The sequence below is a fragment of the Glandiceps talaboti genome, chromosome 18 (assembly GCF_964340395.1).
Source record: "Glandiceps talaboti chromosome 18, keGlaTala1.1, whole genome shotgun sequence".
Taxonomy (NCBI): domain Eukaryota; kingdom Metazoa; phylum Hemichordata; class Enteropneusta; family Spengelidae; genus Glandiceps; species Glandiceps talaboti.
Window position 1 is genome coordinate 8,933,435 of NC_135566.1, and position 16,380 is coordinate 8,949,814.

The 16,380-nt window shown below is 36.3% G+C and overlaps 3 protein-coding genes across 3 annotated transcripts; 1 reads left to right on the forward strand and 2 right to left on the reverse strand.

Moving 5' to 3' along the window:
* Positions 1–3: 3 nt before the first annotated feature.
* On the forward strand, positions 4–6,335 carry LOC144449364 (amine sulfotransferase-like). The gene is made up of 6 exons (XM_078139892.1): positions 4–112; positions 2,350–2,606; positions 3,370–3,508; positions 4,315–4,412; positions 5,516–5,696; positions 6,238–6,335. The coding sequence occupies exons 1-6, from the start codon at positions 4–6 to the stop codon at positions 6,333–6,335; spliced, it is 882 nt and encodes a 293-aa protein (XP_077996018.1).
* A 628-nt stretch (positions 6,336–6,963) lies between these two features.
* On the reverse strand, positions 6,964–9,761 carry LOC144449529 (protein rolling stone-like). Its single transcript, XM_078140073.1, has 3 exons — positions 9,494–9,761; positions 7,924–8,158; positions 6,964–7,558 (listed from the first exon to the last, which is right to left on the reverse strand). The coding sequence occupies exons 1-3, from the start codon at positions 9,572–9,574 to the stop codon at positions 7,029–7,031; spliced, it is 846 nt and encodes a 281-aa protein (XP_077996199.1). The 5' UTR covers positions 9,575–9,761; the 3' UTR covers positions 6,964–7,028.
* Positions 9,762–11,027: 1,266 nt separating this feature from the next.
* LOC144449365 (protein rolling stone-like) lies at positions 11,028–14,399 on the reverse strand. The gene is made up of 3 exons (XM_078139893.1): positions 14,346–14,399; positions 12,562–12,784; positions 11,028–11,713 (listed from the first exon to the last, which is right to left on the reverse strand). The coding sequence occupies exons 1-3, from the start codon at positions 14,397–14,399 to the stop codon at positions 11,073–11,075; spliced, it is 918 nt and encodes a 305-aa protein (XP_077996019.1). The 3' UTR covers positions 11,028–11,072.
* Positions 14,400–16,380: the final 1,981 nt, after the last annotated feature.

The following is a 16,380-nucleotide window of genomic DNA, read 5'->3' on the forward strand; positions in this document are numbered from 1 at the left end:
CATATGGAAAACAATACAGATCGTCTAATCTTAGAGCCATTTCCAAAGGAAAGGGTCAAGAAGTTCCAAGTACGACAGGATGATATATTTTTAATCACATATCCAAAGTCAGGTGAGTTTCTGCCATGACGTATTATTGGTGAATATAATGTTGACGAATAATTTGTGAATATGGTACCCGGGGCACATGCACTTGTTTCCCGAGATATGTTTCTGAATCCAATGGACTATCAATAATATGAAAGGGTAAAATAACACGGGTTTCTAGCATCGCGTAAGTCCACACACTGTATAAAATTATAAACGATGCTTGCAACATAACACGGTCACAGAACGACAACATGATCTTTGAACCGGTCGTTTAACGATAAACTGCACCGTCGTAGTTGAAATAACTCAGTGAACTTGAAATCTGCTCTGTCCAATTTGCATAGCCTATGGGCTTGCTAGCGCAACTGATAGTAAACCGAACTGTGTGATACAGCGCCAAAATATGCTCTTATCGGACCGGTCAGTTTCTCCAGCCTGGGGGTGGGGTGGATTCTTAAATCGGGCCGACAAAATGTCACTGACCGAATCTGATGAGGTGTGATGATTTGTAGTGTCAATAACATGTAGTGACCAAAATAGAAAGTGTATTAATCCCTTCTGACAAGTTTATACTGACGAGTAGAACAATTTAGATTAACTTCTTTTATAAACTATCTATAAAGATTGCAATTACGAAACCTTCAAGTTCACGTTTGCCTCAAACTGTAATATGAAGCATTGATTGTGAAACAGCCAAACATTTACATGACATGTTCTGTAACTAGTGTGGAGAGTTTGTAACCTCCCGTTTTGGATCGGAGTGGTGCCGGACTGTTTAATAATTAAACTAATTCAGATAAATCACGTCCTTGTTACAATTCAAACACCGATTGTTCAGTCATATATGGACTGAAGGCAAAGCCGCAAAGGTGAAGGATTGGGTTATGTAGTATAATATGCATAAAAGGTAGATACAAAAAATGTGTATATTTCGCGGTGTGTGGACTTAAAGTACGCGATCCTAGAAACCCGTGTTATTGTACCCCTTTCATATATTATTTCATATACTATTATAAACTATCTCAGTATTATCTATTTTTTTATTGTATTCAGAAATATATCTCGGGAAACAAGTGCCTGTGACCTGGGCCGGGTTTGGGTATTCACGGTTGAAATGTGAGCTGTCGCCTTCTATCACATGTACTATCAACTCACTGCCTACTCAGCCACAAGATTGATTTGAAACTCATATGACGGCACTTAGCAATAAATTAAATTATAGGTATTCAACTGAAGAAATTAGCCAGTCTGGCCCAGAGTTTCAATACTGATCACTTCAAATGCAGCAAGGACGCACACGCACACACACACACACATACACACACACACACACACACACGCGCGCGCGCGCGCACACACACATACACACACGCGCGCACAAACGCACGCACACATACATACATACATACATACATACATACACACATACACACACTATGGCGTAACATATGAGAGTACACGCTACGCTAGCTCTCTGAATTTCAATTTTTAACTTCGATAACTGTAAAGAATTACGCTATCCAGAAAGGAAACAAAGAAATGCAAATTCATTGAAAGGTAAACAAGCCGACAAATATTATGCTGTAGCAAGTAAGAGTTCGTGTACACTGGTATTATTACTTCTTAGGAAGAATGAAGAAGTAGAAGTGTAGATAGATTTTCAAGTTCTTTACGAGTATTTTGCTGATCTCAATCAAGGAAAGAGCAGAGAAATTCCTCGGGTCAGTTGAAGACTGTACAATTAGTAGCGAAGATACGCATAACGGCCAATCAAATGGGAAGATCAAAAAATACGACAGATTGGAGATAAAATATGTTAGCTCATCACTCTCTAATCTCAAACTGATATTATACATTCATAATGGATCACATGTCAGAGATGAAGTCCAGCAAACTTAAGGTATACGTAATACTTCAACCACCGAGTCATTTGCACCCATTCTATATGAGGATTAAAACTGAACGATTTCTAATCTTAAATCATCTATCAAGTTTATTGTCGCCGAAAATTACATGCGTGTACGGAGTTAACACACAATCTCGGCAACAGTATCATCTTACAGTCTACAGGCATGCCTTTTCAAAAAGACAACTTGTCGATTATATATATATATATATATATATATATATATATATATATATATATATATATATATATATATATATATATATATATATATATATATATATATATGGAAAACGGTATACCCCTGATTCTAGTAGTATTCTCGGGATGGCGTGGGTTTTTTTGTTTTGTAGGCACCCATTGGTTGACCCAAGTCATTACGCTGGTTCTACAAAATAGCAATACCAATGATATCATTCCTATGACTAAAAGAGGACCACTTCTTGAAATGACGCTAGTCGATGAGGAAGACCATTCTTTCTATTTTCATGTGAAAAAATGTCGATACGGTGAACACTTCACGCCCGACGACATGGACTCGCCTCGCTTTTTCACCACTCATTATAAATATGACAACCTACCCACGCAGTTCTACGAGAAACAACCAAAAGTAAGATTTATTTTCGTGTCTTGTCTTGATTATTAAAGTGGAACGGAATTGCAATCCAGGAAATGAAGATATTTTCATAAACTTTGGGTTCTGGAGAGTCATGTCATGATCTCACCTGATATAAACTTTACGCGATTGCTAGACTGGCACCATTTCCTTGGGGATTTGTTTGTCTCAATATATCTAAATGATTTAAATTTGTTATTCATTTCAAATTTTGGGAAGGAAAATGGGAAAATAAAAACTTGGTATTTTCCCTGTTACTAGTATCCTTCCAAGGGACTGGTGTCACTCACCAGCGCTTCTATGTTTAACTTGTCCACCTGAAATGTGGTTACTAAAGTTAGAACAAAGAGAGAATGATAGACAGCACAGATTACTCTAGCAAATCATCAGACGAGGGTATTATGACCAATTTGCATATATAGTAACCCCAGTCTTATTACCCTTTGACAAGAACATTTTTTGTCGAATTCTGAAAACATCACGCTACCTTTTATCTCCCAGCTGATTATCGGAAATATGATTGTGTATGACAAATAAATAAGACTTTAACATATATATATATATATATACATACATACATATATACATACACACATATCTATATATATGCGTTTGTTTGTTTGTTTGTGTGTGTCTGTGTGTCTGTGTGTCTGTGTCTGTGTCTGTGTGTCTGTGTCTGTGTCTGCGTCTGTGTCTGTGTGTAATATCATAATTATATTATAACTGTCTGACGTTTTAATGTTAATCTATTTCTTAGACTATATATCTGGCTCGCAATCCGAAGGACTTATCGGTTTCATATTATACTATGCTGTCGAAATTTGGTGTTATTTCCCGAGAACAATCGGATGGATTGGGAATGTTCCTGAAAATGTTTGTGACTGGCAAAATATACGGTTTGTTTAATTTCATTTTTAAACTAGGCTTGAACTGAAGAAGCAACAAAAAACAAATCCAAATTGTCTTAAATAGGAAATCCAGCAATACATAAGACTGCCATTGAAGCAAATTGTCACTCTATCAATTGAAGTGCAGATGTAAAATACGTTTTTAATAGATTCGCCCCAAGCAAATTATTCTTATGTACCCCCCACTGCACTGGTGGTGAAGGATATCTGTCCTCCCTCCCTCTCACTGGGTTTCAACTGATAGTCCAGTGCCCCTCCCACCAGTAAAACGTTTGTGCTTTCCAGTGTACCAACAATTCATTTTGATGTATACTGTTTGCGTTACCCTACAGACATCATAAAACTTGCCTATTAGTTACCACGCCTGTCAAGCAGTACACCTGGAATTCATCTCTCTGTTGTGTTACTAGCTATTTCAAGCTCTTGATCGGCAGGGAGCCTTACAATGCCGGCATTTCGGCTTTATACTTATATTACAACATCACTCCCTGCTCCTCCATATCCTCCTTGTTTGCTCTCCTCCAGCTAACAATCGAAAAAAAAGGCAGTCCAATTTAAAAATTGCATAAGAACAGCTTTGTGCTAGAACAGCTTCGTTGACTGCACCTGGAAGTGACCAATCAATTGATTACTGACAATTTCGCGTATACAGACAAAGATACACACTTGTGCGTCACCTATAGATGTCTGACCAATAGAGGGAGTTGAATTCACTTGTTGTTGAAGTATGTCGTTACATAGACTTTAATTAACTGTAAGTTCAAGACGCATCTTTCTCTGTTTTTTTTTGACAGAAGAAGACCATGGTCTGTGGGGAAATCATGTTCTTGACTGGTGGAAGAGACGGCATCAACAAAACGTGTTGTTTTTGAAATATGAAGACGTGAAAAAGGTGGGAGTGCTGTAAGCAACAAAGCTGCACCTTCTACGATCACCTTCTACGATATGTTGGCATGGCAACTGAATTTTGTTTGATGTTGGTAGCCCAACTGAACTTCTTAGGTTCAGTAGTGGAGTATGCATGGAAAAGTGTCTGTCTGGATATGTGTGTGTGTGTGTGTGTGTGTGTGTGTGTGTGTGTGTGTGTGTGTGTGTGTGTGTGAACAACTTAAAGTCAAATATAGCTGGACAGATTGCCATGATATTTGGTGGGTGTATTACCTTGGGAGTCTAGTTGGGAAATTGTACAAATGAAAATGATCTTACAGCCAGTCCTGATATGGGTCAAAAAAATTTGAATTTTGGTCAAAAACTTAAACTCAAAAGCTACAGGGCAGATTGGTCAGAATTTGGTGGGAACGTGTTTAGATAAAGAATTGTTATTGACATAATAATCCCAGCAGTGACAAGCAAATTAGGTTTAAAAATGTATGGTTTAATTTTTTGGCCAAAATCATTAATTCAAAAACTACTGAGTAGATTGGGCTGAAATATTCTCAGGGGTGTTTAGATTAAGAATTGTTCATGACATGGTGGTCCCATCAATGATGTGCAAAATAGGTTTAAAAATGTGTCTTTTTGGTCAAAAACGTTTAATTCCAAAACTACGTATACCTAGCAGATTGGGTTTAAATTTGGTGGGAACGTTCTTAGGGGTGTCTATATTAAGAGTGGTTCATGACATGATGATCCCATAATTGGAATCAAGCAAATCAGTTCGAAAATGTGTATTTTGGCCACAAATCGATCGTTCCAAAACTACTGCGCAGAGGCTGAAATTTAACCGGGATGCATCTGCGGATGTGTCGATAAATGTGTATCTACGACATTTTAGGTTATCCTATACTACTAAGTTGTTTTCGTCGACTTCAGTGTCTTCTTACAAATAATTACAGTCGGTACCTTGATTGCACGGCTTAATGAAAATAATTTCCCTCTCAATGCAATTCATGAACATTATTCACTAAAAATCGAAACAAACAAGTCTTTAATGAAAAATTGGAAATTATTTGTTTTATTCAAAAAGAGTGTAAATGTCATCGGTTTATTTTGTAGGATTTGAGGGCCACTGTTGAAACCGTTGCTGACTTTCTCGGCAAGAAATTTTCTTCTGAAGTTCTTGATAAAATTGCTGAATTCTCTACCTTTGATAAAATGAAGAATGATCCAATGGCACGTGATGATGCTACCAGCAAAGATGGATTCGGATGCAAAGAACCAATTTATGTCAGGAAAGGTCAGTAACACTTGGTAACGTCTTGATATTACTACAGAACTCTTCACAGCTATAGGGAAGCTAATTCGATAGACACAAACTAAAATACTGTTGTAACATTTGATATGATACCTAACAAAAAAAATTGTTTGGTTCCGGTTACCCGACCCCACCAAGTTTTTTCACGCCGACCTATTTTTTTTTCTGAGTCCCTGTTAAAACTCTGCTTGTTCCCTAAAAATCAACGAATATTACCGTTGTATTGTCTGATTAGGGCGGCTCTTGTATTCTATTTCTCACGGTACGACCGACCTAACATTTAATATCTTCAATTCCAGTGAAATAATAAAAAAAAACTTGATTGGCTCTAACCCCCAGCATATTATATGCATATAACATGCGCTTACATTCATACATGCATGCGCATACATACATACATACATACATACATACATACATACATACATACATACATAAAATGCTACGAAACATAGAAATAATAAATTATGAGTATTTTATGAGTATAACCAATGATTCGTATCTACAATTTTACTGTTTACAGGGGTAGTCGGTGGCTGGAAAGATCATTTCACCGTTGCACAGAGCGAATATTTAGACCAATATTACAAAACAACGGGATTGGAATTTGAGTTTGAGTAGACATTCAAACACCAATTTCCTGTGCATTGCCTTACGTGTATCAAAGATGATACGCAAGGAAGTGGCGATATTCATGTAACATAACAATTATACATTTTGTATAAATAACTCAACTGTCTTTAAGAAAAACAATCACTGAGAACCCAAGACATAATTGTTATACAAATGTGTATGTTAATTTTATAAAACGCGATACAATAGCAAAAAAGGGCACATTATTGTTTAGCAAAATGACTATGCATCTATGGACACATACATCCATATATACCTACCTACCTACCTACACATATACACACATACATACATACATCCATCCATCCATACATCCATCCATCCATCCATCCATCCACACATACATACATACCTACATGAATATGTTTGTATTATATGAATATGTATGCATCTCTACATACATGAATAGATGCTTACATACATACATACATACATACTTACATACATACATACATACATACATACATACACACATACATACATACATACATACATACATACATACATACATACATACATACATACATACATACATATAAATTGGACAGTAAATTTGAAATATTGACGCTTGTTCATTTTGTTTGAAAAAAATATTGGTAAATAAATGTACTTTATTTCTATCGCCTATCTTTGTCTGTTCTAAATTTAACTTTGTCCTTTTTAGGGACAATATGATTGGGTTTAAGACCCATCAGCATCTGTGTAGTATGGCGTTGGACCTGCTATACGTTGTTTGGCTTTGAAAATTAGCCACAAAATTAGCTGCAAAAAAATAATTCCGATCATGATCAAAATGATGGACAGTGCAGCTAACCAAGGATTCTCCGAATAATCCAGAAATGGATAGACGTACGGTTTATTGTCAAAAGGGTTCTTCCATCCACTGTAGTACAATATTACAGTCAGTATGAGGTATAAAATACCAATAATGACAACGTATACGACATGTAGAATCCTGATGGGCATTGATGCTATCACAAGTTCAATGATTATTATAATCGAATTCAGACCATGAACGTTGAAGTCCAAAGCAAAGGGGATGTCTGTGTCCAAACTAGACAAAGCTGGCCAATAGACAAGGGTTATGATTAAGGCTGATACAGCTGAGATATTGAACAGAAACCAGGATAATTTGAAGTACCATGGAGTATATTGCTGTCTTGGTGGTCTTGATCCAGTAAGCGGTGTTCTTTCGTTTGGAAATGATGTATCTAAACATAGAGATTGTGTGAAACATAGTGAGAGACCTTTAAAGTTTCATTACCGGTTTGCTTTAAGTGACTTACACATGTATTCAATTGTACTATCCTCTTGTTTACATACAATCATTTTTATGCTCATCCATTCAGCTAGCTGTTGTAACTTTTAAATTGTACCTTTACTAATACTATACGAAAATGTGAAAATGATTTAAAAAAATAGTCAAGATGTCGTGAACACACACACACACACACACACACACACACACACATACGTGTGCGTGCGTGCGTGTGTGTATGTATGTGAATAGTATATATAATCATAGTACTGTTTCAAGACATCTAAATAGTTATATGTAGCATCAACATGTAGTTACCTGCAACAACGTCTGGACGTTCAGGGCTTATATGATAATTATACAGAGTTGCTGTCGCCACCACTACCAGATAGCATGTAAGGAACATGAAACCCCAGTTGGTCAAGAAGAAAAAAAAGTCGCTTCCAAAACCCTGGGTAAAACTCATTGCCATGAAAACCACCAGGGTACCAGTGAAGTATGATGCAACAACAACTCGATAAATGACGAACAACCAATGGGGAAAGCATCGCCACTGAAATAAAAGCATTTTTTCAAATGTTATTTGATTAACATCGAGAAAACATGCGATAATGTAACTAAATTAACATTGCCTGTAGAGAAACAGTTCATAGTACGAGTGCAACATTGTGACCTGATCCCACAATACCTGTAGATCTTAATTCCTGTTTGCTTCTATGTGAACAAGAGTCAAGATCAGTTGTTTGAAAATTTCTTTGACACCCTACTGTGACTATTGGAGAGGACAATGTCTCAAAAGTGAACTTATGATGAGGGATAGTTTAATTTCACAACAGGTCACCGTTTCATATCTAAAATGTCTGATTTCACTAATTGCAAGTGAACTGTCGTGGATATCACTTCAGCAGGTACACTTAGATATCAGTTTCTTTAGTAGGGGATTGACTTATTTTGGGCGGAGTCTAATTGGAAAATGTGTGTGTGTGTTTTTTGTGTGTGGAAGGGTACATGACCTTTTATATAGCATCAATGGGTTGTAACACCCACGGGTTACACTTGATGACAGACGAAGTACCCAAACGGAACTACTCTGATATAGCTAAAGCATGTCTTTCCAGGTCTATCTGTTGATAAGCAGATACAAAGATACGCCAGACATGAATGTAAACACTTTAGTCAGAACAAGGTCATTGTTTATGTAGTTGTAGACATTATATAAGCTATATATCTATATTTCTTGCGAGGCTTAACAATTGTCGCGATTTTGTTATTTTTTTCTCGTCGTAAAAAACAGTTTAGGGTCGACAGTGAAAATCTAGGTGGGGTCAGGTAACCTGAACCAAACAATTAGTTTAGGCCAGCAAGTTTTTGTTGTTTTTCTTTACCCAGACCTACATAGTGGTGTAATATAAAGCTAACAGTATATTTTATTTTGCTTCACAATGGTTAAATTATGGAATTACTGATTTGCTCTTAAATGTATATTATACGATGTAGACTGGGTATGACGTGGTTTAAAGAACAAACTTAGGGGTGCGTATACAAAATTGTTGAACTTTGCACATGTCATGTGACGGATTGAAACCTGTCCTTAACTGTATAAAGAAATACATATACATCAGTAACAATACATGAATTCATTAAAATGTCAGATTTATGAAGCTGCTACGATGTAGCTATAATGTCCAGGGTCCAAAATTATGCTTAGACAATTCTGTTTGGCCTTGCAGCGCTTTAAGTCAGCAAATGTCAAAGGTAAACGTAGGCGTAAACATCATGGGCTACAGATGTGTTCACATAGTTATGTTCATTATAAACACCCCTTTACTTTTCTAAAATAGACACTGATATGGTATATCCAACATAGCTGTCATTTCTAGCCACTTACCTGGGGTTTACCGAATACGCGTGGGTCATGATCATACGCCAGACTCAGATTCGAACTTGTGATTTCAAAACAGTGAGGCATGGCGATGCGATGACTGTGTAAGTGACTGCTCAGTTCTCAGTAGATATATCAATGCCACAAGTGATGATTTCATATGTAATATCTATAATCATTTGGCTCCACATGGTCAGATTTACATAATTTGTAGCACGGTCTATCTGGCAACGATTAGGATTACATTTGAAGGTCATAAATTCGAACAGTCGATGTCGTATGTAGAGGAGAGTCGACGTGAACAAACATACAATGTGTGACCCCTGCTAGCTGAGGCCGGATGTACACATGTACCCTTAGGAGTCTAGTAGTACTGTGCACAATTGTCGTGCACTCGGTCAAAAGATTTATTGTAAGGGGTAGTAAGAGGGTGCTGTTTGAACACAATAGACCCACGCTTTCATGCTTTGTGACGTGTTTTTCTTGGATTGTTGTTATTCATCTCAGTTCAGTGCCAGGTCTTGATGCCAACGACAGTTACGTACATTCACAAATAACGCATTCCATCTGAGGACGTCGTCAGGTCAAGGACAAACATATTGACAGCGTGAGCATTTTGCTTACATAGCTCTAGGTAGCACGAAAAGACGACAGCTGACATAGCAAGAACTATACCCATTAGAGAACAACAACTAGAAATTGCTCATATAGAAATTCCTTACACAATGTATTGATATATATATATATATATATATATATATATATATATATATATATATATATATATATATATATATATATATATACTTGAAGGCGGATAGATTTGCAACCCTCGTAAACACCAAAATAGGCTACATATACAAGTTGCATTAAATAGTTTAAACCATCTGTCACGCTCCTAGAATTTCCACATATTTACATAGATTTGCCATTTCATGGTGCATATCATAAGCAGAAAATACGAGATATAGTCGTTACGATTTCATGTCATACAGGTATCGGTTTTGTAAAATTCCCATGTAGCACATCGCCCTCATACATACATACATACATACATACATACATACATGCATGCATGCATGCACATACATACACACACGCACGCATACATACATACATACATACATACATACATACATACATACATACATTCATACACACACGCATACATGCATGCACGCACACACATACATACATACATACATACGATGCTCACCAGAATGACACATTTTGACCTCTACAATCGGCTGATCATACCGCCGCCTAGAGGTCAGCTGTAACTATGAAGTACTGTGTATTAGAACCTTTGTAATTTATTAGATTTACCAATCTGATGAACATTTTTAGTCATGATAACTACCTCAAAGGTAAGCAGCTGAAAAAAAACACACCGAAAGTACGTTCTTGGGAACTACCCATATCGTTATAGACCCACATTTAACGCATAGTCAAACATTAGATATTTATTTCTAAAATTGTTGGTATTCAACTTTATGTATTGCAAATATTGCTTGGCAAACAATATAACGGTCATTAGGAAAATAGTAGTCGGCTTTCGGGTTGATTTATACAAATAGACGATATCTTATATATCGCCATGATAATTTGTAAGACTGGTATGAGCTTCTGCAACCTCTGTCTTTGGTACTCGGTAAGTGTCTCTCCCTGAGTCATAACTTGTCAGAAACGACGAAGGCTCACGACTGTCACTACAGCGTGGTCTGGTGTAAATGTACAACTTGAACTTGAAAATGCCCCAAAGAAGAAGATGAATGACAACAGTACTCAATAATAAGACACATACTACCAGTACAGACCGAATAACATTGTTCTTGTAGTCAAGAAATATGTAGACTACAGACTGGCCGTTGTAAGGATTCACTGCCTCCACTATTGAGAAGGCAATAGTCAGTATAATGTAAAGCAGAACAATTGTAGTTACGTATATGCAGTGTGCAATCCTCATTGGCATAGCAGCAATGCCAAGTTCAACTAACACAACGAGGGTGTTCAAGAGACATATATGAAATTTTGCTACGTCACTGTCCTCTCGTCCTATCAAGTTTGCTGACGTAACAATATATGCGATGGTCACACCAAGAGCTGAGACGGTGGCTATGTTGTAAAAGAACCAAGAAAGCTTGAGGTGAAGTGGTGTAGATAATCTTCTCATAAGTCCTGTTGTTAATTCAGTTCTCTCGTTGTAGTCGTCGTATCTGTAATGTCCTGCAAGGAGAATAATACAATAGAAGCCAGTTAGCCTGAAACAGACAGTCGTCTGAGTCGACAAAAATCGGACTTAAATTGCTACATTTTATCGTCTGGCCCGTTAAAAATCTTACTGACACAACTATGTTTATTTTATATGGCGTGACAAAAATCTTGATAATCAACATTGCTACAATTCTTTACATGAACAGCCTTTAGGGGATCCACACCCTTAACTGGATTAATACAATGTGACACTTTTACATACAATTTTGTGGCGCCAAAAGACATACATATAAAATGTAGTAAAAGTTTCGTTGAGCCAGATACGTTCTATTTGGGGTTAAATGGCTTCTATTGTAGTATGAAATTAGTCAGTTATGAATTTGTGTATCAGAAAAATAATACATACTCAACAGAGCTGTCTTTTTCATTCCTCACTCACCCTGTGTAATGATGAATATCGCTGACAAATGTGTATCTTAGTGTAAGTTTTTCGTTTCAATCTCTATGACAATAATGATGACCTACTCAAACAAAAATGAGACTCTGAGCTAGCCACAATGTTCCTTATTTATGAATATTTACCCTTTATCACACTGTATCAATTTATTGAAGAAAGAATACAGCTGCAGTGTATAATGTGTAACTTGTCAATAATGGACGTGCGTTGTTTAATTGACATAGCCAATTTACAATTTTTGGATACCACATACCAAATAGTGTCTACATAATATTTTACGATGGTGTGTTCCATGCTCGATGTCAACATATCTGAAACGACCACATTATTTTACGTGATATCAAAATTGGTGTGTTTGAAGTGGTATGTATTATGTAACAAAATAAAAATAAAAAGAACCAACCTAGTGTAGATACTCTTTGACTCATGCAGTGTTGAAAAGTCGCCAAGGATGATATTATGAGATAGATTGTCAAAAACATCAGAGACCAGTTAGGAAAGTAGATAAGGAAATACACTCCGATGTCACAGATACTAATCACCGTGTAAATAATGCAGTATGCAACTATGTAGGTGGCAATGGCTAAACGATATGCCACAAACAACCACAACGGAATGCATCGCCACTGAAAGTAAAAAAAAGTAAAAATGTAAGTAATACTAATTATTTAAGAACGTGATGATCTGTTAAGAATGTTATTATTAGACGCCATCATTTGTGGCGGGAATTACAATTTAATAAGGAGGCTAACTTAAATAGAATCGACAAAATTAGCTCTGTCTAATATTGCTACATTTCATCGACTGGCTCGATAAATATCTTACCAACGTTTTCAGTCTTATGGTACCATGATTGTAATCGTAGCAGGTTATCGCAAAATCCTGTACAGTGCAGCAATGTATTGTTTAATGATAGACAAAGGTTGTCTGTGCTTTAATGAATGTTCTGAATTGCAAACAATATTGTCTTAATCAGAACACACATTTTTCCTGGTGAAATCAATAAACCAAACCAAACATAATTTACATTGTTATAATCTGTGAAGATAATGGTACCACATACAAAGGAAATGTAGCAATGTTGGTAAGATTTTTGTTGAGCCAGACAATGAAATGTATCAATATTTGCTATTTAGTAAGAGTTTTGTTGAGCAACACTGAACTGGTAATCTGTGGAGTGATCATAATTACAACAAATTACGTTAATCCTATTTAGCAAATTCCTCTGATCCTAGACAGACCACCATTTGAACTTATCTTCAACGCGTGGCAACACTTCACTGTTAACGCTGGAGAGCAATATGGTGATGTAGTATATTAATTACTCGCTTAATATGAAATTGACTAAAATGATGTTGATTGGAAAATTATTTATAATAAGTTAGAGATATTGAGTTCGATAAAAGTAACTGGTTTGTTCAGAGGAGTTATGGTTTATGTACGACAAGACTTTCAAAGATGACCGTGTTGGGATACAGTCAGATATCAGATGATTAGTTATCTTGAATGTACTATGTACCGTACTGGCATCGCCCTCGAGTAAACCGATAAACAGATAATCTACTCTCAATGACCTTTCATAGACGTAGATATAAACTGTATCTTAATTGGAAGTGACGAAATAGTCTCAGCAGTCTATGTATGACATCCAGTCTGTGTAAGGATGTAAGTAACCTTTAACTGTATACACAGGTAAATGAACTCTCTTAGCCGAGGTCAACTGAAAACATGCTGTGAAGTGGATAAATACAACATATATATACATATGTCTTCTGACACAAAAGATCGCGTGTAAAGCTCAAGATGGTCACTGGATTGTGGAATGTCTAAACGTGTTAGGTGAAGCACTTATATATTTTTCTTATCTTCATCGTTATACTTTAAATCAATTACAAAAAACTAAAAATTATTATTTCAACTTTGCTTCAAGTTTACGTATTGTTTATCTGATACCGCTGACTCGACTTATCAATCTACACGTCGGATTAATTTTATTTCAACTGCCCTTTCAGTTTTTGAATTCGTGCCTGTATTCTACTCCCATGTGTGCATTGTATGGCTTGAATTGCTTCGCCGTCCCCCGGTGCATTCAGTGACTGTTACATTACATTAACCTTGAACTATTAGTAATCTCGGGTCATTATCCCAAAGATGACGTATCTGTTTTCATTATTAATATAAACTCACCTGGGGATTATCAAATGCACGAGGATTGTCATAGTTAAATCCAAACCGCTCCATTTCAATATTACTGCTTATCACACAGTCGTTGAGAGAGTCACGTTGATTGGTCGTTGGCAATCATTTCACCGGTTCATGAAAAATCAAAATCAAAGGCTGATACTCCATTTAGTTATTAAAGATCTCAAATGATCACAAAACCTGAGTTCAGTTAAATTCTGACTGAAACAGCGAGTAGCGAGGCTTGGGCCAGGGTTTTGCAGCGGCGAGCATCAGCAGATTTGTTTGTTAACCCTATGGATTTAACCTTTAAATAGGCCAGCACTGTAGATTGGAAACCACAACAATGGAAGCGTCTATTTTCATGCAGGTTGAGAGGGAGGGTGTTTGTGGGTAGAACATTACACGTGTACATCGTGCACAACAACAAGACCGAATACTTCTAAGTCGGTTATTTGGCATCTTTTCATCGTTAGGAATGTAAGCACTCAACATATTGTTTTATACATATGTAACATTCAGCTATTTAAAATCCACTTTAGTCACTCGGTATTTAATATCACCTATATTCAGTATAAAAAGTCTTAGGGATGAGATCAATAGTTCAGTGTAGGATAAAAAAGCTAAATCCTTATACTTAGGCCTCAGACCCCCCTTCCCCCTTCTTAACTAAATTGGCTCAACTTACAATTGCTTCAAACCGTACAATCAATTTCAAATCAGTATATAGTAGTATGTAGTGTATGAATGTGAAGCCGGTATGTAGTGAGTAAAAAATGTTGTTGTTTTTTTGCTGACACTTTACTTTATTTGATTGTCATACATGTACTTCGGCAAAAATCCTTCCATTTCTCAATTCTTTCATTTTTTAAGGAAACATTTGCATTTAGGGGTACAAAACATTCATTAAAAGTAAAAGTGATTTTGTTAGATGAGAACTAAAATGGCTCAAACCCCCCATCCCCAAAGTATAAGAATTTAGATTTTTGTCCTTGAACTATTGATCTCGCCCCTTACGACCCGAAAAGTCGAAAGTGGGCATGTCAATCTGCTTGTTGAAAATACTGACTTGTGGACTTACAGATTGTTTTGGAGACCGATAATATCTAGACCCAACAGCTAGCCCAATCCGTGATAATTATTCGCAGTGACAGTACGGAGACGGATCGCTTTTAAGTATATGACGTAAAAAATACATTTAAGGCATGTTTATGCATCATCACACCAAAACACGAAATCTTATCAGAGAAGGGTAACAGCACTTGGATATCGGAGAGCATATCAATCACTTGAAGGGTCAATTGCTAGGAATTTATTATAGCAGAAACACTATACCCTGACCTTGACTCAACTATGACATATTTGTCTGTGGTGGCTGGCAAGTTGTCACTCATCTTGTAAGACTTCTGCGTTATCTAATAAGTGTATACATAAGTGTTTATAATCCACCTTTACAAATATCAAAGGCCTGTCAGATTTTTCAGACTTTGTTATGTTTTATCCGAGTTCAGAAAAAAAACCAGAGTAAAGGTAATTGGTAAGTTGCTGAATAAACGAATACTTGTTCCAAAAAAATCCCATCAGGTATTTTAAAGATTTCATTTTTTGTTTCAAATAATCTCAGAGATTTAATGCTGTGGCCTTTATCTTTTTAAATTCAATTTTGGGAATTATTCATGGAAAAAGGCTATATAAAAACGAACAGTATTATTATCAATATCACTGTAAGTAACAAAACGACATTTTAATCATGTTAATGTTAATACACTTTTATCTATATATGGCTCGATCCCTGCATTATCAATTGATTGATGTATGTTTGCTCACATGTCAAACCTTGCAAAACTCCCTATATTGTAATGGTTTATTCCATTTCACCTGTTTCAATAAATTTATTCGATTATCATATTGCTGTCATGTGCCAAATCTTTCACATGCTAGATATATTTTCTCTATTTGAGTCAAGAGCAGTTGTTTCCCCACAGGGAAGAGCGCAGTGTCTTATATAGTGTACTGGCATCAGTCTTGTCAGCCATAACAG